The sequence below is a fragment of the Galendromus occidentalis genome, unplaced genomic scaffold, assembly GCF_000255335.2.
Source record: "Galendromus occidentalis unplaced genomic scaffold, Mocc_1.1 scf7180000077450, whole genome shotgun sequence".
Lineage (NCBI taxonomy): Eukaryota > Metazoa > Arthropoda > Arachnida > Mesostigmata > Phytoseiidae > Galendromus > Galendromus occidentalis.
This window is the reverse complement of record NW_003805438.1, coordinates 590,776-611,551: the sequence shown is the minus strand read 5'-3', so window position 1 is coordinate 611,551 and position 20,776 is coordinate 590,776. Positions and strand designations below refer to the sequence as shown.

General features: G+C 51.8%; 1 protein-coding gene across 1 annotated transcript; it reads right to left on the bottom strand.

Moving 5' to 3' along the window:
* Positions 1–2,787: 2,787 nt before the first annotated feature.
* On the bottom strand, positions 2,788–20,281 carry vari (MAGUK p55 subfamily member vari). Its single transcript, XM_029111560.1, has 11 exons — positions 20,197–20,281; positions 9,835–9,947; positions 9,446–9,580; positions 8,921–9,190; positions 7,831–8,025; positions 7,452–7,731; positions 6,654–6,881; positions 5,813–6,015; positions 5,472–5,609; positions 5,103–5,171; positions 2,788–2,964 (listed from the first exon to the last, which is right to left on the bottom strand). Exons 1-11 carry the CDS (start codon positions 20,279–20,281, stop codon positions 2,788–2,790), a joined length of 1,893 nt encoding a protein of 630 aa, XP_028967393.1.
* Between the last annotated feature and the right edge of the window lie 495 nt (positions 20,282–20,776).

Here is a 20,776-nt window from a genome sequence, read left to right as displayed (position 1 = left end):
CGTACCTCGTAGACGTACGATATTCCGGAAGAAAAAAGAAAGGCAAAAGGGAAACGTACATATGACGATATGACGCGGACGAGGTCAGGACCCCTGCTGGAAAAGCACGAATTCTGTCATAGGCTGTCGTCTCTGAGATTTGTGGGCGGAGTAAGCGCTCAGGCTGTTGAGTCAGTTCGTCAAGCGAATGAATGTAGATTGATAGAAGGGAATCTGTGATCTCGGAAGTTGTTCGTCTTCGGCTCTCTTTCCATCTCTTCGGGTCGCAGGACGGACTAAGTACTCTAGGCGAGATTGATCCGGCAAGCACCTCCCTCCTAGGTGCTGCTGATGGTGATTGCTTTCATAGCTTTTTGTGAAACAACTCTCGACAGCCAGCCCGACACGAAGTCTCAAGAAGTTCTCACTTCGGCCACAATGATTGATGAGCGTCTCTTTCAAACAGAGAGGAGAACAGAGACAGAAGACCGTTCTGCCCGGTTCACACTGGGGCCCGAAACGGAGATGTGACGAGCTTGCCACGAGGCCGCTAATCGTGACTGCCGAACATTCTTCACAGGAATCAGTGTTAAGGTCGTCATCGATCGTGATTCAAAATCCTCGCAACGCTTTCGAGCACGCGGACAGATTCGTAAGTGAATCGACTCACGGCCCGAACCCTCTCCGTCGAGGTCCTGCCGACGAAATACCCAACGCGCGAACTCATTCCTGAGACTTCGCTGGTCGGGGAGAATGAAAGAGGAGAGGTCTCGATACCGGCTATCTCGACGAAAGCCGTTCCGAGATCCCGCCTCCGAAAGCATGATACTCGCCTCGTTATCCACGGCCAATGCCGGTACGATGTGTCATGGTGAGTTTCAGGGTTGGGATCCTTGTCCGTTTCTCCTCGATGTGTCAACACGTTGTATCGGAACTCGACGAGGCGCTGTTGACAACAAAGTCTCCTGCCGGCGTGTTTTGAATGGTGCTCCGTGCTGGACTCGTGTACCGTTGACGGGGCTCGAACTCTGTCCAGGAAGTACCGAGGGAGAGGTCCATGACACGCTTAGCGTGACTCGACATCCAACCCCTTCCCCGCATGCGGGTCGTTCGCGCGGCTCATACCGACCGGAACGATACGGAATGAAATAATCATTTATTCGTCCGTTCTTTCCCCGAGCCCGATCCGTCTCCTCGAGGGGACTTCCTGTTTGCTCGACAACTCAAAACGTTTACGAAAGATGAGTAGTGACTGATTGAGTCCAGTCCGAGCAATCTAGTTTCGAGAGCAATCGTCGCCTCTTAGGGAAATTCATCATCCGACGCTGCCTGAAGGTACGCTCGGCAGCGGCATGCGCTGTTGCGAATAATCAAGACTGTACTCTCCGTGCGTAGTCCGAAGGGGGCTATAGATTTCCGCGGGAAGGAATTCCGAACGATCGATAGCTCCACCGATTGAGCTGTAGCACTGAATGTCCGAAGATCATACATATGCAATTCTCCTCCGGATTACCTGGAAACGTTCACCGGGCTACCTATCCAGTCGGATACTTCAGAAGCTTGGCCCTCCGGGACGCCAATGACCTGTAGGGTAAAAGGAGGGTGAGAGAGGCGTCCGCGCCCCAGTGCCATCCCACTCCTCGAAACTTTCTCGTGAAAAGGTGCGCGAGGTCTGTCAACTTACACTGGGAATGTTCTAACACCGCTCGGAGACTGATTGCTGAGGGCCTCTTCGTTAGAATGAACCTTGCTGCGCAAATTTCTTCATAGAATCCCCTTGCACCTGTCTGTCCCGATTTTTATCTGATGATCAAACAGAGTTCGGAGCGAAGATTTCTGTGAGAGACCACGCTTTTTCTTCGACAGGCGTAAGCATGAAGGTGGATTCCTTTTGATCCCTATCTATCCCTCTGCATGGACCCCCGAAATTCTTCAAACAGAGATAGTCGGCAGCACAGAAAAATAAAGAAGCCGCGGCTTGAATTATATCTACGGATTCGTTTATTCCGACATATTTGCGTTTTGATATTGCAATGGTTCCCGTCGATTTACACAGTAACTCATTGATGATCCAAACAGATTCACGATCTACATAACTAGATTGAGGTTATGGAATAATTTCTATTGACCATGATGAACTCCGTTCCGAGAAGTTATACAGCTGCGCGGTTCATAGAAAATAAGTCTCTGGTTTTAGTAATGACTGTCATTATCAATTGCAAATAGTGTATTCGTATAGTATATATTACTCTCGTCAGGTTCCTAGAACATGGTGTGGAGCTCGGTGGCTCGAGGTACGATGAATGTATTTGACTGCTGTAGAACGTGAAAGACAGTCGGTTCGTGAGATGCTCCTCTCGGGGATTCTGACTGAATCTAAAAATATCGGCAGTATACAGAGTCCGTTCAAAAACTGATGGGGAAGAAACCGCGAGGACAATCATAAATGGGATAGAAGTAGTCAAGCTCACGCGAGTAAAAGACTCCACATATCCATATACATTCAGGTGCATTCAGTCAGCACTCACTCAAATTTCGAACACGGGGACGAGGGAAAGGGAAAGAACGGACGAACTCGTACCATGTATGGCAGCTTCGAGCTACAGTTTCAGCGTAAGCAGGGCAAATCCGAAGCCCGGACCGATCAGTCGGGAATGATTCGGTGCGATGCTCGAGTTGTGTTGACGAGTCAGTACTACTCCGATGCCTCGAAATCAGCGACATCTCTGAGTCCCATCTCGAATATGCCTCAAATGCCTCGCGACGCGATACGACAAACGTGCGGGGAAATTGAACAAGCAAGCTCGCTTAGAAAACCCACGACACAGGAACCCATTGTGGTTCGGTCCGTGTTTGCTCGATTAGGTCTTTCAGCTGATCGTAGGTCTTGTCGAACGCGTGGTTGACAATGGTTGCATCGAAATGAGCAGCGAATTGTCGCTCGAGCCTCGCACTCTCGTCGATGGTGCGCTTGAGATCCTCGTCCTGCAATAAGAGAGACGACGAAATATTAGTTGAGGATTTCAATCTCCTGTGAGACCATACTGCCTCGGATTGCGAGCGGGAGAGTTCGGATGATGGCATTTTTGAAGTGTTCCGCGAATGCGCACAAACACGCGCTCTGTCGACTGAATCGGACAGTTCACTCTCCCGATCCTGCAGACGAGCGCCGCATAAAGTAGGATAATGTCGGAGAGTTACATCGAACACTTGGGGCCGCTGTCCGTAGAAGACATAGGAAACAAAATTAAATTCTGAAACCGATTCTCAATGCGAGGATACGGACAGCTGAAAGACAGCCAGGCAAGCAGGCGGACGAGTCGGCCAGGGAGCGAGCGGTCGAATGAGCGAGCGGACGAACTGGCAGGCGGGCAGGCAGACAGGCGAATGGACGGACGATTGAGCGAACGAGCGAGCGTGCAGGCGGGCGGAGGGCAGGGGAAGGGATCGGTTCCAATTTCGAGTCGACTCAATACAATTTTCCCAGTCCCCACAATATTTCGTCCTCCTACTGCCATTGGCTTCGAAGTGAGAGAACAAGGAATGTCTTAGGCCCCTCCCCCCAGTCCCGGTCCCGAAGATGATTGTAGTCATGCTTGTTGTCGTCGACGACGAAGGCAGTACTGGGAGAGCGTATTCTCAGAGTCTTCCTAAGAGGGGCTCATTTGGGGAATTCAGGGTTCAGTGTGTCACATTCGCCAATGCTTTGTTTATCGGGAAGACGGAAATTCTCGCTATCGTTGCTGTCCTGAGTTCACAGAGCTATCACGAAGCCGAGGTGAAGAGAATCTTTTCCAAGGAACGGAATTTACTGCCCTCCTAAGGTGGAACCCCTCAGGAGGAACCGGAAAGGGTTGGCTCCAGACAGCTACATTCTCACTTCCACGAATTATGATAATTCGATGGCTAATGAAGTCTCGTCCTCCCCGACAAATCCAACTAGAGCTACACGCGTGCCTCACTGTCTCCCAAGCTTCGTTTCCCGCGTTGTTTCTGCTACGAGTTCATTTCCTCTCGTTTCACTTTGGAGAAACTGAATAGGAAGAATCGAGCGGGAGATAGCTCGAGAGAAGGGGAGAACCACTAGAAAGGATTTTGAGGCGCAACGAGATAGGGGGAAAGGATTGACGGACAGACGGACGGACGGACGGAGGGCCAGGAGCCAAGAGAGGCACAGCGCAGTTTTGAAGCGATTTCAACGATCTATACAACTCTAATCTTGAGCTTATTTGTACGGAGACGTGAACGGCATCTCGATCGGGTTTGAGAAAAACGCGTCAATGATGGGGCCCGGACGACTCTCGGTCGGTCCGCGAGGGGAGCGACGGGCGGCCGAGAGCGCATGCGACTGATCGAGAACTACGTGAGGAACATCGAAAAAACGTCATCTCGTCTGGTCAAATGAGAAGACACGTCCGGCGAGGGAAACGCAGTCCGATGGATTGTCGTCATTGAATTTCTTCGGAAAACAACTCATGAAATCCGAGGAAGGAATCTCCCGGTGGGAGTCTATTTCCGCTTCCCGGCAGCCCATACCGTGAGCGGTGTCGACGGGGGAATATCTTTGAGAAATCCTCTGTCGTACGCTTGCGCCCCACGTCCCGGACGTCTCTGAGATGCTGACCGCCGGATCGAGTTCCTCCGCCCGTCCACTCCGTTTGAATCAATCGATGGCTCAATAAATCAATGATAAATCATCGAGTAATTACGCGATCTCAGCTGTGTCCTCTCAATCTCGCGAGCAAGCGACTGTTACTCATGCAGCGAGGGATTGCCTGATTTCAATTGAAAGTTCTCCTCTCTGGCTCCGACGGAGATCACCACTAGGAACCGCACACGACAGCGGCTCAGAGATCTGGGGGGAGGGGCCCGCTACCGTGTCAGTTGTCCCGAGACCCGAAGTTCTGGCCATCGTGCTGAATAGCGCCAGCGTCGGAGTCAGTCCGAGAATCACAATCACTGTGAGAGTTGTGGATCTACCCTATGGTGATTCCAAAGTCCTTCCAAATTCTAGGAAATCGGTCACGCATAATCCAGCAATGGAAGATCCGGTCGAGGGTTCCGGCAGGGGCTCGCTCAACGTTCGAGTAAATAGGAATGCGAATTCGAATTGTTTGACTTACCTCTTGCAGTGATGCTAAGCTCTGAAGCGTGAGAGCTCGACGACTTTGACGGCTCATGGCGCGATCGAACTGTAATGAGCGGGATTTACATGATTTCGCGTAATAGCCACGACTTTCAAACACGCAGGTGATCGAGGAAACGGACGAGCAATGGGGAGGACTCATCCAGAAATGAAGCGGCAGAGATCCTTTGCCGCGACTTAAGGGATTGATTCGACCTCGGGCCAGGGGAGCCTACAGCATGCGTCAGGAATTGACTCTGACCCTCAATAATTACCTAGCAATGCCCTAACACGGAGTCGAGCATTTTCGAAGCTTATGAAATCACCCTTACGGTGTTCTAGGTATTTCATGACAAGCAGAACCTACCGTCAAATTCAAATCGAGTCTCCCGTATTTGCTTCCGTAACGGTTCCCGTCGTACAATCCTCGCAGCTCGGGCATTGGCGGAGCCGCGACGAAAACAACATACGACATGAATTCGGGACTCTTCAATATCTTGAGATACTGCAAGGAACGATATCCTATGAGATTTCCCCACCAAGTAGATCTCTCGAATCGATTATGTATTCATTTTTGCATTGGACCGCCGACACCGTCGACTTGATTTCGGGGACAATAAAGTCAAAACCACACGAGGATTCCTACAAGATGATATGCTCTGGGCTTTGCAGACCCAGATGGGTATTGACCTGCGATGGGTCGCTCACCTGTGGACTACAATCCAAGATGACCATTTTGTCTCGGCTCATTATTTCCCGAATTGAGTCGAGTTTGGTCCCGTAGAGGTGTCCACCGAACTCGCCCCACTCCAGGTATTTATTGTCCGCGATATCGGCCTCCATCTGCTCTCGACTAACGAAATGATACACTTTTCCGTCGATCTCATCCTCTCTGATCGGTCGGGACGTGTCTGAAACAGAACGTCTCTGCATCGTTATCGAGCGCGAAACATTTCTGTGAAGAAGGTGGGACAAGACCGATGAAAATTATCTTGAGCATTCGGATGCACTCGATGTCCAATAGCAAGTGATCAAATCGTGGGTCGCGGCTTCCGTGGTCCGCCGTCTCGCGATGGCAATTCAAGGTCAGAGGAAGAACATGCGAAAAATCTTCACTTTGTGCTCTTCATTGTTGTGCCAAAGAGATTCGAATCATCGGGAGGGCTGTAGTCTGGCGAGCGAGACTAAGAGGGGGCGACGTTTTTCCGTCAGTCTCCTGGGTCGTTTAGCGAGTAGAAGTTTTGAAAAATCTGTGACCCCCGGATCGCAGGTTTAAGGAGCGAGAAAGCGGCGAGAGCAAGGAAAAATGAGAGGCCCATAGATCGACCGTCAACTACGTGTTTTTGGAAAGTTTTCCGCCGGAGGGATGATTGATTGCGCACTTATGATGGCGGAATGGGGCTCGAGCAACACTGCGCCCACTGAACTTGAGCCGCATCTTCGAATATAGCCGATGCATGCGATTAGAAACGTTTTAGCACCAGAAGCGAGGCGTCGAGCAAGATGTGATCATGTCGAAGCGAGCGGAGGATCGTGTCACGCAACTCACGTGGCAGTGGCACTCCAAATAGACCGGGGTGTTCGTCGATCAACTGATTCCGGAGGGATCGTCGTCCGACACCGCTGGCTCCGACCAGCACGAGTGTTTTCCTTTCGAACGGTGGGACTTTCGTGACTTCTTCATAGAGAGCGAGCTCGGCCTTCTCGAATTCGTCGGCTAATCTCGTTTCGTAGAACGTCTTGCGCTTGTGCCGGGTGAGTTTCGTTCCGCACATCGCTGTGGATGAGAAGGAATATCAGATGAGTTTGCGTTTGTGCGTGTCGATGACGTTCAATCGAACCGGACCACTCGCTCGATCGTTGCTGCTCCTCGCGCTCCGATAATTTCCATGGACATGTTATTCTTTCCCTTTCAAAAATTTTCCAGCTGCGTTGTTTGGGATACTCTGTCACGTCGCGTGGGAGCAGAAGAAAACAAGTCGCGAGCGACATTTCAGAGCGTGACAGAATCGCGTGACACTCGCATCTGAAGAGCGTCCGTGACGAGCCGTGAGGGGCGCCGGACACAGCGCGCGTGCTCTGAATACGTCATGCCTATTTCTATGACGTCCGAGTCGTTCCGTAAAAATGTAGACATTCAGCGGATGGCAGTAAAAAGGGGAACGCAGGAGCTATGAAGAGGCCGCATCAGCGTCAAAGCAAACGGTACCCTCACGCGGAATGGGATGAGCTTGTTTGACCGAGGAACTGGATTCGAAGCCGAGTTTCCCGAAATGGCGCGGACGACCTCTCCATCTCAATGTTTCACTTTGTCGCCTAATATTCCTCGGGACGTCTCGGAACTCACTGGTGGTTGTGGCGTAGTCGAATTCGGCTGGAACGAAGGCCCTGCGTCGCTCTTCGAGTTCCTGGGACGGGATGAGTCCTGCGTGTCCCCTTGTTCCTAATTTACGCGCCTGCCACCAGTTGGGATCCTGGGTATTCAAGATCTGTAGGATATCACCCATACTGAAGGCCAGCCCGATGTCCTTGCACGGTAGCAGAGTATCTTTAGACGGATCGTACGAGTACAGGGTCTTCACGAAACTGTTGCTATGCATAGAGGTGTCGTGGGGTGACGGGATGACCTTGAAGGAAATCAGACGCACAATGAGGTCACCTGCTCCACATTTCGAAGAGTGTGCAGGGGGAGGGGAGGGGGTAGTGAAACTTTCGAACTTGAGCACCTTGAAGACTAAAGCGCCGGGTTTGGCTTTCCGGAGCATGATTTGTAGGTTCTCCGCCGTCGACGTTCTGACGTTGTTGACTTCCACAATCTTGTCTCCAACGTGTAACATGCCCTGTTTCTCGATCAGACCCCCGGCCAGGATCCGGGCTATTCGCACACGGCCAGACTCCGGGCAAGCGTCGACGGTTATCCCCTGGAATTATAACACACAGCATCATCAGTCTCTCCGCTATGGCCATATGTCAAGGCTGGAATTCGTCTCGGTCTTTTCCTTCCCATCATTCGATCCTTGAAGCGATCCCGTAAACCGTTCGTGTCGAGTCTGTTTCTGATACCATCGTGGAAGCTCTGAGCAGAGGTTCACATACGATGTGCGAGACGCTCCAGTCACCTCCACTCATTTCAAGGGCGGTTGCCATTTTCGGAAGCAGCAACGTCGTATGGCATTCCGTCATCTTGTTTTCTCGGAGACTTGCTCCAAACTGAACTTGAGCTCGGATGCCGAGAGGAGACATCACAAGCTTGACGCCAGGGGAATTTTCAGGACGCGTTTTCCTCCAACTCCGGTGATCATGACGTCGGGTCCCGATTGTTTGGTTCGAGGCTGTGCCTCTTAGCGAAACTATCTCTTTGCACACGAAAGATGCGTCGTGCCAGAGGGGAAGCCGAGCAGAAACGTGTGGAAATCGACAGATGATGAATAAATTCCCAGAATGGGGCTAACCGACCAATGCATGGAAGGTCTGGATTCATGGATCTCCTGCATTACGATTGTACGCAAGTCGCGCCCAAAGGTCTTTTGAGAATTTATGGACGTCTCCTCGAGTGAATATTTTACCCTAAGCCGTCTATGCGCCGGTCGGCAGCTGGGCGCCGAACTCTGGAGCATTGTAAGCTACGACGATGCTCTCTGATATGAAATATGGCAAAAACATGGAACGCAACAGAACTGGAACCTTGAGAAGGAAATCATGTACTTGGGAGCTTCACAGGCCTCCCCGATTTCCGGAAGGGGGAACTGGCTGCGAAATTCGGGGGAAAATCTCATCCCGTGAGGAGAGCTTGAATCTGACATTCCAAAAACTTACCAGGGGCTCTCCGTCAACTTTGCGAACAACGACGACCTTGAGCGACTCTGTAGCCAGGGAATCCTGCGAAGTGTCTTGTTCATCTTCGTCGTCCGAGCTTGTCTCTGGCTGATTTTTGTCGAAAGACTCATCCTCCGTCTCTGTGGCGCTCTCTTGTACTTTCTCATCGTCGGCCTGTTTCCGTAGAGTCATCAGGGCGACTTGATCGTGAGCGTCAAGCAGATTATCCACGTGAGGTGAACCGAGAATTTTCGCCAATTCCTGCGCTTCCTGGGAGGAAAAGAGATAAGTTTGGTTATCGGAAAGTTCGGAGCGAAGAATAACTTTTTCATGCAGCTCGAGTTTTTCAGAGCGACGGACTCGGCTCCGGATCCCCTGAATTTTCTGCAGATAGCAATCTCAGATGTCGACGCTTGAAGGAGACCGGAATCGTCATCGATATGTCATTTCGGAATTATGAGAGGCATCCTCGGATGAGAGCGGGAAAGAGAGGGATTCAGACGAATTTCCAGAGTTCCCGCTCACCTTATTGTACTTGTTTGCGCGGCACTGTCTGGCGACGTCGCGCGCAATTTCAACGGTTTTTACGTGCGCCGTGGTTGGGCCTTTTGAAAGATCCGCTTGTAGGCTAGACGATAGCGGGCCGCCAGGCTTCGATTCCTGCAATTCAAGCGGAGCCGGATGCTCTTAAGGGGTTTTCTGAGCAGTATCTCGGCATTCTCAAGCCTTATCATTGAGGATCGGGAATAGCTGACGTATCGGTCTCCTCCCGCAACGATGGAGGGCGCATTCCCCCGACGAGAATATCCATTTCCCGATTTAAGGTGGACTGAATCTCTCCAAAAAAATTCTCATCTGCCTCACACCGAGATAGCATAAAGATAACTGCGAGAGTAAATAACTAGGGCACGTACGGTCCGAGTGTGTATACGGAGCTCTCGGGTGACCACCTCGATTCTCTCGATTGTTTTGGAGTTCTCCTCAGGATCCTCGGGATAGCCAGGATTGTCACGACCTGAATAGCCGGCTGGAAAGGAACGAGAGAAGCGTGTCTGAGTTGAATTCCATTCCGGCCTCCTTGAACTTCGCATGATCTCGACTATGGAAATCCGTGACACCGAATAAGTGTCCCTTTACGGCGCAGGAAATCGTGCTTGAGGAAAAAACAGCTATTCAAGACGGCGCGGCGCGAAAGTGCGTTCCTAGTTCATACAGCATCTCGTTGGAGAATCCGCCGTGCCTCGGAAAGCCGAATTTCGACGCATTGTGCGCTGAATTCATTTCTTTGCTATTCTGTTCGGAGCGGCAATTTCTATTACTCGCGTTATCTCTCTCCCGCATCCGCACGCGGCCGACCTCGGTCCGGGATTCTCGGGGGGACTACTCGACAAGCTGCCTCGTGAGACCTTGAGGCATACGAAGACACCGATGCGGAGGTATGTCCATCGTTCCACTCTACGGCAGGGCGCCGATGGCTGGGATTCGCTTTTTCGAGTGCTGGAGTATTACTGCCGAGCTCTACGAAATCTCATCCGATACCATCGGTCAATTTTCATGACTCCATCAAAGCTATTCCAACTGCTGAGACCTCCAGGGCGAGATTCATCATGCCAGTAGGCCAACACCGGCCACTTCGGCGACGCGGCTCGCATGAAACCGTCGAGGCGCGCGTCGTTCGTACTCGCAGTGATGTAGGAGCGGCTTAATGGAACTCGCGAAAAGAGAGCGTTCGTCTCAGGTTAAATATCCCTTACGAAAAAATGAAGATGAGCCGACGACAAGCCGCATCTTCGTCGTCAACACCGCCCATGGAAGGGAAGACGAGTGCGATCCCTGAGCGGAATTCTCAGCAGATTCTCCCCGTTCGCCGAGGGAGTGAGTCGCGCCCGTCGACTTCATCAAGCCTTCCTTGAGGTAAGGACTGAAATCGCATGTTCACAGCGATGATGCAACCGAAGAACGCTCTTTTTGTCGCGACCGCCATTCATCTGGCGGACGGAGTGGAGGGAAAAACTCTGCGGGGACTCAAAACGTTGCAACCGGACGCTCTCTTCGTTCTCGGGACAAGACTCCGTCGGGACGCGAGTGAGTCGATGCGCAGTAAACGTGCCATTCAGAAAGCACGACGCATCTCGGAGTAGGACGCGGCTTCGGAATTCCCCGTCGCGTGAACCGCTGCGGTTCACGTCAGTGTTGAGACTCCCCGCCTGTGCCTATACTTCCAGGAGAGGGAGGAGGGGTGGGGGGAGCAGCCGACGGCCGGACGCGGAACAAAAAGGGCACGAAACGAAGCGGCGAAGGGAAAAGTCCCTTTTTCCTGTCGTTGAAAAGAATTGTGAGACGGAGCTTTCGGAAACTAACAGAATCGAGACGGAATCTGATTCGCGCGACCGTCAGTGTCTTCTGGAGCGAGAGCAGGAGAAACGAAGGCTCAGAGAGAAAACAGCGTGTCGGAGTTGAGAACGCGGGGGACGAGGAACAAGGAGGCGAGCGAGGGTAGAGAATTCGGGATAGGGGACGGTAACGACGGAGGGCGACGAAGACGAAGATCACGAGCGAGAACAGAAGGAGGCGTGTCCTATCCGTCGTTTGCAAAAGGATTTCGCAAACAAAGTGACAAAAGATGACATGGCATCGTGATCACCCAAGGCGTTCGAATCCAATAAGCCGGATACCACGTTGAGGTTCCACTTTTTTTTCACGTTTTTTTGCCACGGCTAGACGCGGGGAATCTCTCCCGACGTCGAGCGGTAACCACTCATGGATTCAAGATACACTTCAGAGAGCGGATGGGTGGCAGAGAAAATCGCAAACAAAATTGTTCGGATGTTTGTTCAGTCGAGCAGACATCCTCCTGGAATTCGTTACTCGGTCCCGCTAGTCGGCCGACCACTGGCCGCCACGAAGATATCCTGCTGTCTTGACCCCATTCCTGGTATCCTTAATGTTTTCCAACGTATTTTCTGCCTGGCTGTCAGTGAATGTGCGAGTATCACACCAAGTGACCAACCGGTGACTTAGCCGACGGGCCCGTGCGCAGACCGCCACCACCACCACCACCCGGCCGAGCCGCCGAAGTTCTCCATCACGGAAGGAAGAAGCCGTTCGGATGTAAGAGGGCAAGGAGTCAGCCAGCCGTTATAATTACCGTTTTATCCCCAGAACAGCGCAGAGGATATCGCTTACCCGGCCGCTCGAGTTTAGCCGCCTCGGTCGGCCAACCGGCCGGCCGGCCGTCCGCCCGCCCATCTGCTCTGACGGGGCTAACCCCGATGTACCCGACTGTGCTCCTCGCTTGCGTGCGTAGCTAGTTGGTGGGATAGCAGCGAGGTTTTTCCCCGTCCAGCGAAGGACAACTGGGATTAAGCTTCGGAGGCCGCGTCGTTCGCATCGTGCGTCATTGACTTTGTATTTAATTGCGACTGACTCGGCTACCCGCCGTCCGTTCCCCCATATGTTTGCTGTCTGTTCCTCCTAACCCGATTCGATCTTCCGTCGCGTCTCCTCGGCTTGCCCTCTCGCGGTTCCCCACCGAGCACCCACCCGCTCCCCCCCCCCCCGTACTCCGTCGGTTCATCTGCTATCGCTTATCTGATATCGGTGGAGTTACAAGTAGCACTCCCACGAAAGGATTTGCCACGCGTCGGGCAGCCGGGGGCAGCATCTTCTTATCGGGCGCGCTCCACCAGAGAGCGACGATAAGTTTCGGGATAAGGTATAGAATAAGGGATACAAGACGACCAGGACATGGGGATATGAGACCACTGACCGAAACATGAGAGCGGGATTAACAATCTTTTTTTCCCCGCTCGATAGGGCCTGGAAAGATGCGCCCCCTATATGGAGGACTGAACAATCACTAATTACGTGTAGCAAGAGCCAAAAGCTCAAGTTGGGTCGAAATCAACATTCAGCATTTGAAAAAGCGTGGAAGAGACGGGGAGCAGCGTAAGGTTCACTTCTCGGAAAGGACAGCGCAAGCGAGATAAACCCCTGTCCCTGCTCCCTGTCTCGCCGCCGACACGAGTTGTCGACTCGAACGACGAACAGATTGACAGACGACAAGGGAAAGGGGAAGCCAGGAAGAAACACGAGAGAACGCCATTCGAGCAATTTGTATTGTAATATAGGGTTGAGAAATTTGCAAGAGAGCTACGACTGAGCGAAGCGAGGACGCTTGGGCAGGCCAAGTTTCCTGCTGCTGAAGGGAAGGGGGGAGGCGCGCCGAGTCGGGCCCTTGCTCCCACCCAGACTCGCTGCGCAAGAAGGCGAGACGGAGATACGTTAAAGCTAACGCTTTAACGAAGACAGCTGCTAGTGGTTCCCCATCGTCTTTCCCCATCGCTCGCTGTACCAACTACTCGTGCCGCCGACACTAGTCCTGTTCCTTGCCCTGGCCTCCCCCGGCCGTGTTCTCTCCCCGTTCTGCTTCGCCGAATATCAATTCTCTTAAAAGGTTTTGTCGCTGCTTGATGCTCTTTTATTTCTCGGCGCCGTTGATGTCTCGACCAGCATGTCCTCCTGCGGCTAATCATTCTGATAACTCTCTGCAAATACAATTTACACTCGACAGTACGAATGTATGGACCGAGTCGACTGACGGACGACCAACTTATCAAGGAGCCGACAACTGGTCTGCCCTCGCCGCGGGAGTGGGCTGCTCCGCTCTTGACAAATGTCCACGGGGTTGTGTGTGATTCTTCCATTCTTCCCGTTTCCCTATCAGCGGAAGGCGGACTCGCTTCCTCGAAAACAAGGCCAGAAGGACCGCATGCTTTCCATCAGACGCACGGGTCAGAGTCGGGGGGCCATTGCTCATCCATGAACTCGGTCTCAAGAGAAGATCCGGAGAAACCCGAGACAGAACAGTCGGAGAGATACTGCTTGGGTATTTCTGCCGCGGTACCGTAGTGCACCGAATGAAAGCGAATGGTTTTGTAGTCTCCAGTGCCGTTTCTCTCGCATGATCGGCCGATCGCGGTCGCATTCCAATTCGTGGGGAGGTCTGACGGGACCGCGAATCAAGTAACACATTGGCGTGGCGTCAGATGTGGACGGTAATCAGTTCGCACATTTGGCAAGGGCTCTTCTATTGGAGTTAAATTCTCGAACCAGAGCGGATTTATTCCTTGGATCTTGAATGGACCTACTCTTTCTCCACAATGATAGCCGGGCAGATTGATTTCTCCGAAGAAATCACGAGCGAGTCTTTTGTGAGTTGCGGAAGAGTCAGTGATTGACGAACGAATTAGGCTTCTTTGAAATCTTCTCTCATATTGCCAAAGTCGGTCGGCTCAACGGTCGAACGAGTTATCCGAAAAGTTCTACGATATTCATCATCGGAGCTTGAATTATCCAAGAGAGACTCCCTAACGATTCTATTTCGCTTGTCTGTACGCTTTTTCGAGTGATTTCCTGAGGTCGCATTCAATGTTCAGTCTGGATGATGAGCTTCGAATGGAGCGAATCGAATGAATACAACAATTCAGGCACTGGCATTGTGCTCTCGAACGAGTTGGCGGTAATGGTTCTGAAGACCAACTTTTCCCTATCGACGCCAATCCGATGTTACATCAGAAAATCAGAAAACAACAAATCATGCGTGGAGTCGCTGTTGTAGATCGAGATATAGATACACATGGAATACTTGATGATACTTCGGAGATAATTTCCGAGGCTCATGCTAAATCAGAAGGGATTTTTCGAGGAGGAGTGAATATTCCCATCGCAGAACTGGATTGGAAGTCGAAGGATCCGAAGCATAGGAAGTTGTCGAAGTTATCCGAGAGAGCAGTCGCCCTTCTGGTCGCTCGATAATGCCGCCATTAAACTGCACAAGGCACCGCCATCTGCCGATCCGAATTCTACGGACAAGTATTATAGTTTCTGGCTCCTGTACTTGTTGTTCTTGCCTCGGCTTCTCCGAGATGAACAGAGATGACCGTGTGTTTTAGCCCGAGCCGATGTTCGCATCGGTCCAAGTCTCGAGCGACCGATAATGCGTTTCGTATGGCCATGGGAGACGGCTCGCACCACGTACCTGAATGGTCGGGGCAGTTGCCTCGAAGCTCATAACCGTTTGGTCAACCTTCACCAGTCGATTTTCTACTCCCGACATCATGTGGTAAAGTCTCCGCTCCGAATAGAGCGATGTCTCAGCATCGGATCGTTAACCGAACGTGATTCAAAGCGATGCTCTGTCGTGGACAGAAAATTGTTTCCCTCTTATCTTTTCCTCCGTCGAGGTGGTCTCGAACATATTTCAAAGGTTTCATTCCCTTCTATGAAGCATGCTATGACAATGCTTCGCCTCACGGATAAATTCCCGCTCGCGCTAGACATAAATTCTTCGTAGGTACGCATTCTGCTCGATTTGTCGCGGAATTCCATCCGACGATGAGTTGTACCAGCCGTTGACCTATTTTTCTACTTTCTTCACAGAGAAAAAACTAAGTCTGTTTTTGAGAAAAAAGAGCTTCTCTTGAATGGTACCAACAGCTCAGGGGAGATTCGTGTTCGTCACGACAATGAAGAACGACATGACTCGGAAACAGTTTCCTGTGATCGAAGATAATTTATTATGGAACGGTTCCGAATTGAATTCAGGTAGAGAGAAGGCTGAGCGATTTGAGAAACGGTCCTTCTTCTCCTTAGTTTTCAGAGGCAGGTGAACCATCTGTCCGAAAGTCACGAAACGATCTTGGGCGCGACTTTAAACCGCGGCGGAAGACAATCGTAACCACAAATCGCTAAAAGTCGATAGAGTTCGGCATGCGCCCACGCCGATGACGGAAATGACCGGTCACGGAGGGATGCGTACCCTGGAAGCTTCTATTCAATCTGGAGGAAGCTAGGATACTCCGGCCAGCGCTGGGGCATCTTATCCCCTGATCCTTCCTGCCGAGAGAGACGAGGGCAGGCCGAAAAGTATGTCCGAAAGGACGATTGGAAACATCAGATTGGAAAAATTATTAGATGCCGTAAAAAAAATTAACGAGAATGAGCGAAGTTGTGGAAGCATCGGAGAGGGAAACTCCCGCGCGACCGACTCACTCAGCCCGCGTTGGGTGATTCACGTGATATCGACCGTCGGACGAACGGACGTTGTCAACTCCTTGGTAAGCATTCAGAGAATTCCGTTGCCTGGGAGACCCGACGAAAAACAAAACGACAAGAAAAATCAACGCTACCCCGCACAGGCATCCGAACAAGTATTCCCAGCCAGCCCGAGCGCTTCGGAAAACACTTTGACTCAGGCGACGATAAGTCCGGTAATCACTATTCGAAAAGGATCTCTCCGTCGTCCTTTTCGGACAGGTGTCCGCGATCCACCTGTGCAGATGATCATCCAGGCGTGGAATCACTGCACCTCTCGTGAGCTTCGTTGGAGCTCTGTCAACGACGAGCTCAGCGCACGGGAAGGAAATATAGGAACATCGCAGCGAATATCTGCGGAAACGAAACGACCAGAATGAATATCCCCTGATCCTCGTTCTGTTTTCGGCGGCAGAACTGACAGCCACCCGATTCGATCCGACGCTGGTCGTCGCTCAGTTTCCTCCGACTGAGTGAGTGAGAGAGACAGCTGACTGCCGAGCGCTAACTCCGAACATCCCATATGACTAGTGGAACCGGAGAGAACTGGGATTCGGTGTCCTGCAGGCTCAGAGTTGTTTTCCGGCGTTCTTCCCTCTGCTCCGATCGAGCGTTCCTCCGATAGAATCCTTCGCCAGTAATCTGAGTTTGGGCCTTAGAGGCAACATTCCACACCCTGTAGACCGACAGTCAGTTCAATGACCAGCTATGGCGCCCACGGAACAGGTACATAGAACTCACGTTGTTCGGCAGAAGTTCAAGCCTTCGCAGTTCCGTTTTCTCGTCGAGTCTCCGAACCGCTCAATCCGAATATCGTTCGGAAACTCTCTTGATTCCAAAAGAAACACGGGCTACTTCACAACAGAAGATCCACCAACAACACAGCAGAAGTTTCGCTCGAACGGCCAGTGACGAAGTGCTGCTGCCACCACTGAAAAGCGCCCTCTCGCGGAAACGGACAAGTGGCATGAACAGCGCATGCGCTCACAGGAGCGAAACCGTGCCCCGAACAGAAAAGTCAAGCTGAAGGCACGTCGCACGGCGGCCCGACTAAGCGTATAACAACACAGTCGGCGCTCGTTTTCCTACGGCAACGGTAGAAAACGGCCAGGGACAGACGGCTGGCGGTTTGTCGTGGAGGCAGTGGCGATGCGCAACGTCTTCAGAACATTTCCGTCCGGCTAAAACGACATAAGGGGCGATAATGTCCGCGAGCGCTTTCCCGTTTTCAGATCGGATCGATGGCGTGGATCGAAGACTTTCGCACATTTTTTCTGCTGCGGGCACCAATGCCAAAGGAAAGTGTCTCGCCGAAGTGAATTCCTCAGACAATGTCCTGCCTACATCGTATCGATGCTAAGCGTTGACCATTTTCCTCGCTTCATCGGGCGATATAATGGCTACCACCGGCTTGTGTGGCTGGTGCGCGAAACGATATTATGTGAGGAAAAGGGGAAGAAGATGCTATCCGTGGACCGGGTCCGACAAAGTGGAGGAGCTAAAGAAGAGGAGGAAAGACTCTGTAACCGGTTCTTTGAGATAAGTCGGGAGCTCTGAGAAGGGATGAATGTCAATGAGAGACCGAAATTTGACTTTCTAAACGAAGAAAAAGACGCGAGGTCGAACCGTGAATATTCCACTAAGGGTCTTTAAATAAATTTCAGCAATGTATACATACGTTCGATTCGCATTGCCGTGACACCGTTCCGCCTAACGCGACGAATTCCGGCCTCAGGAATGGGTATGAGGATTCGTCAGCCGAGCATGAATGCTCGCTTTAACAGGAGTCACGCCTTTCAACCTCGAGCAGTGACACAAGCCCTTATGATCACGCAATTCTTCGAATCTCAAATACGATCCACCCATCAAGATCGGGGAAAGAAAACTTCACGTACTCACCTCCCAGTCCAATTGCCGTCCCGCCCGTCAATCATGGAGCCCCCCACTCTTGGACTGCTGCTAATGGAAGCTCATTGACTTCGGATCTCAAAGTTTGCCATGCGCCGGCGTGACGTGTACCTGCGTCGATGAGCCCTAAGGCTAAAAAGTGCCCGTAAGAGAATCTCACACTCGTAATAAGGATAATTATGGACCGAGGCTTTTTTGGACTTGGAGTGCGCCATATCGTTTCTTGACCAAACGTTCTCAGACCTGCGCTCCGGAAGTGCAGTCTCAGAGGTCCGGACGACGCGACGTCCGGATAAAAACGTCCGCAAAGGGACGTCTTCGAAATCATTAATCAAGTGACTGAGAGACAACTTCCAGCAGAAATCTCGTGGAATAGAGCGCTGGGCTAACATCCGGTACGGAGTCGATTCCGAGCTTATTTCTCCAGAGCGAAAAGACTCGAAGAATATTTTCCCGACCCGTGAAGTTCAGGGTTCATGACCAAGGTCGATTTCCCCAATCGTGGACGCGACTCTGCCTTCGAGCCGATCGACCTCCGTCATCGCTTGAATTCCATCACGTGGAGGAACTTTATGAAAAAAATTCCGCCGACTCGAACGAATGCTTATGAGGGTAAAGAGTGGGGGGAAGGGGGGAATCAATGTCAGGGACACTTTTCTCGTGACGAGTCACCTTTCCTGAAAATTCGTGCTCGTTCTCACAAACTGCCTCCGATAATTAGGAGTAGGCAAACAACGGGGAGCAGGCTGCTGGTGCTCAGACGAAGAGCAATCCGAGCTCCGCTCCCACCGAGTACAATGAGGCAGCGACTGTCTGGAGCTCGGCTAGTTCATCATCGTATTCTGCTCCGGTAGCGCTATCATACTGCCAAGGAAGGAGCAGAAGATCGATCAATTTGCAATACCGATCGTGCTGGCCGGCAGTCGTGACGGAAGCGGCAGTGGTCGAGGACAACCGGTAGGAGGACGACGTCGGCGAGATACTCGCGGTACCGGCAACAGAAGAAGTCGGAGCAGTCGCCGTAGCGTACGATGTTGTGTACGTAGCTACCGGTATTGAACGAGGAACAATCCCGCCAGGGGAAGTTTCTATTATTAAACAAAGCACAACAGAGACGAGCGATAGTCGCGTTTACGTACAGGCAGCGAGCGAGATGCAAGAGTACATACTACGTTCTCGAATACAATTCCCGAGAGATTCGGGCTCTTCCGATATCGACGTTGCAGCAGCAGCGGCGTCGGCGTCAAAGCTTAGCGTTGCCGAAACGAGGTCTAGCAAACGATGGTGCGCCGTTCGGAGAGCTTCTCTCGAAACAAATGTACGAACAAACAAATAAAAAAAACAGCAAAGAGAGCAGCCAGCCATACAAAACTCGCCAGTCATCGTTGGTCTACAACATCGGCAACGCTATCGGTGGGGGCAAGTCGTCTCTAAGCTCGGGAGGCTTCCGAGACCAATTTGCCGATCCGCGGGGATCGTACCGTAAACCACACGAATGGCCGTCGTCGTAGTCATTGTCGTCATCGCAGTCGATAGCATTCCGGGACGTCCCGGAGGCCGATTTTGGTACAAAAAAAGCGCCGAACGGTCGAGATGTGAGCGTGCGAGATCGCTTTGTCTATGGTCCTTCCTCGATACCCGTCCTGGGATTTTCTGCCTCTTCCTACGTCTCCATAAGCGTCCTCCTGCGTCGATACCCCATCATTCAGAGGGTACGTATTTCCGTGATTTGGGGTGGGGGTTAGTGTCTTGGCTCCGGGAGTCTGATTTCACAACAGACGAGTCAATGCAGACGGAGAATCTACCCAATAGGGTAATTAAAAATTATAGAACATGCCTCGGACCCTTTCGCTCCGGGACGGAAAGCGTGGAAAGGGTCTTCTCCGTCTCTAGTGAAAGGGAGAAGTCGCGACCCGTGAGTTTCCGCCCCTATTGTGCTCATGATTGTTCGATTTTATGCCTCGAGACTCGAGGCCCGGGTATTATTTGGCCCCGCGAGACGGTGCTCCGTTCCTAGCCGCTTGACTCTCGGTAGGAGGGGAAGGATACCTCGGCCTCGGTTTGATCGTTCGCACAGCATTTCCAAACGGCTTTAATTTGGTGATTTTTCAGAGTGTACGCGGCCCCTATCCCCTCGGATCAGCGAGTCTCTCGAGATGCCGAACAGCATTCGGTCGAAGCGTCAACCGCATCGATTCCGACTTACAGGACCTGACGTGGGTTCTTTGATATCTGACTGAGTCATAAGACGTGTAATAGGATCGTTCACTCACATGTTGACGGCTTGTCGAGTTGCTCCATGCTCCTGAGCAATCGACGCCGATCCTGAGTTCCTAATATTGCATTGAAAAGCACCATCTTCTCCTGATGGCTTGTGGATCTCGCTCGCCCCTGACTCTCATGGATCAGAGGGATAACGTCTCGGAACGCTGAAAATGAAAGTACTTGTGTGAGCTTGCTTGTGCGGTGTAGTCTATCGCCTCCGCGGGAAATGCTGTCCTTCTCAAGGCTCATATTTCATGCAAGCTGAGGCATGATTATATCGTCGTCCGAGAGTCACTATCAGACACTTTTGGACGGACGCAGGAGGACGTGGTGTTGGGCTCGCCGAGCATTCGCCGAGACCGCTCGCACGGCTCTGATATCTTGCTGGAATTTTGTCCTGGGCGCAGCTCAGCAGACTTTGTGCGGCCTTGCTTCGGGCAGAATTATTTTCACTCAGGTGGTCAAATTCGAGGAAACGAAGTCCGAAAGTCTGACTCTATTCCGAATCAGTGTGATTCCATGTTTTGAATATAGTTGCTCGGGCTAGAGAAACGATTGACTGAGGTCAGAGTTCGTGACGATGCCTTA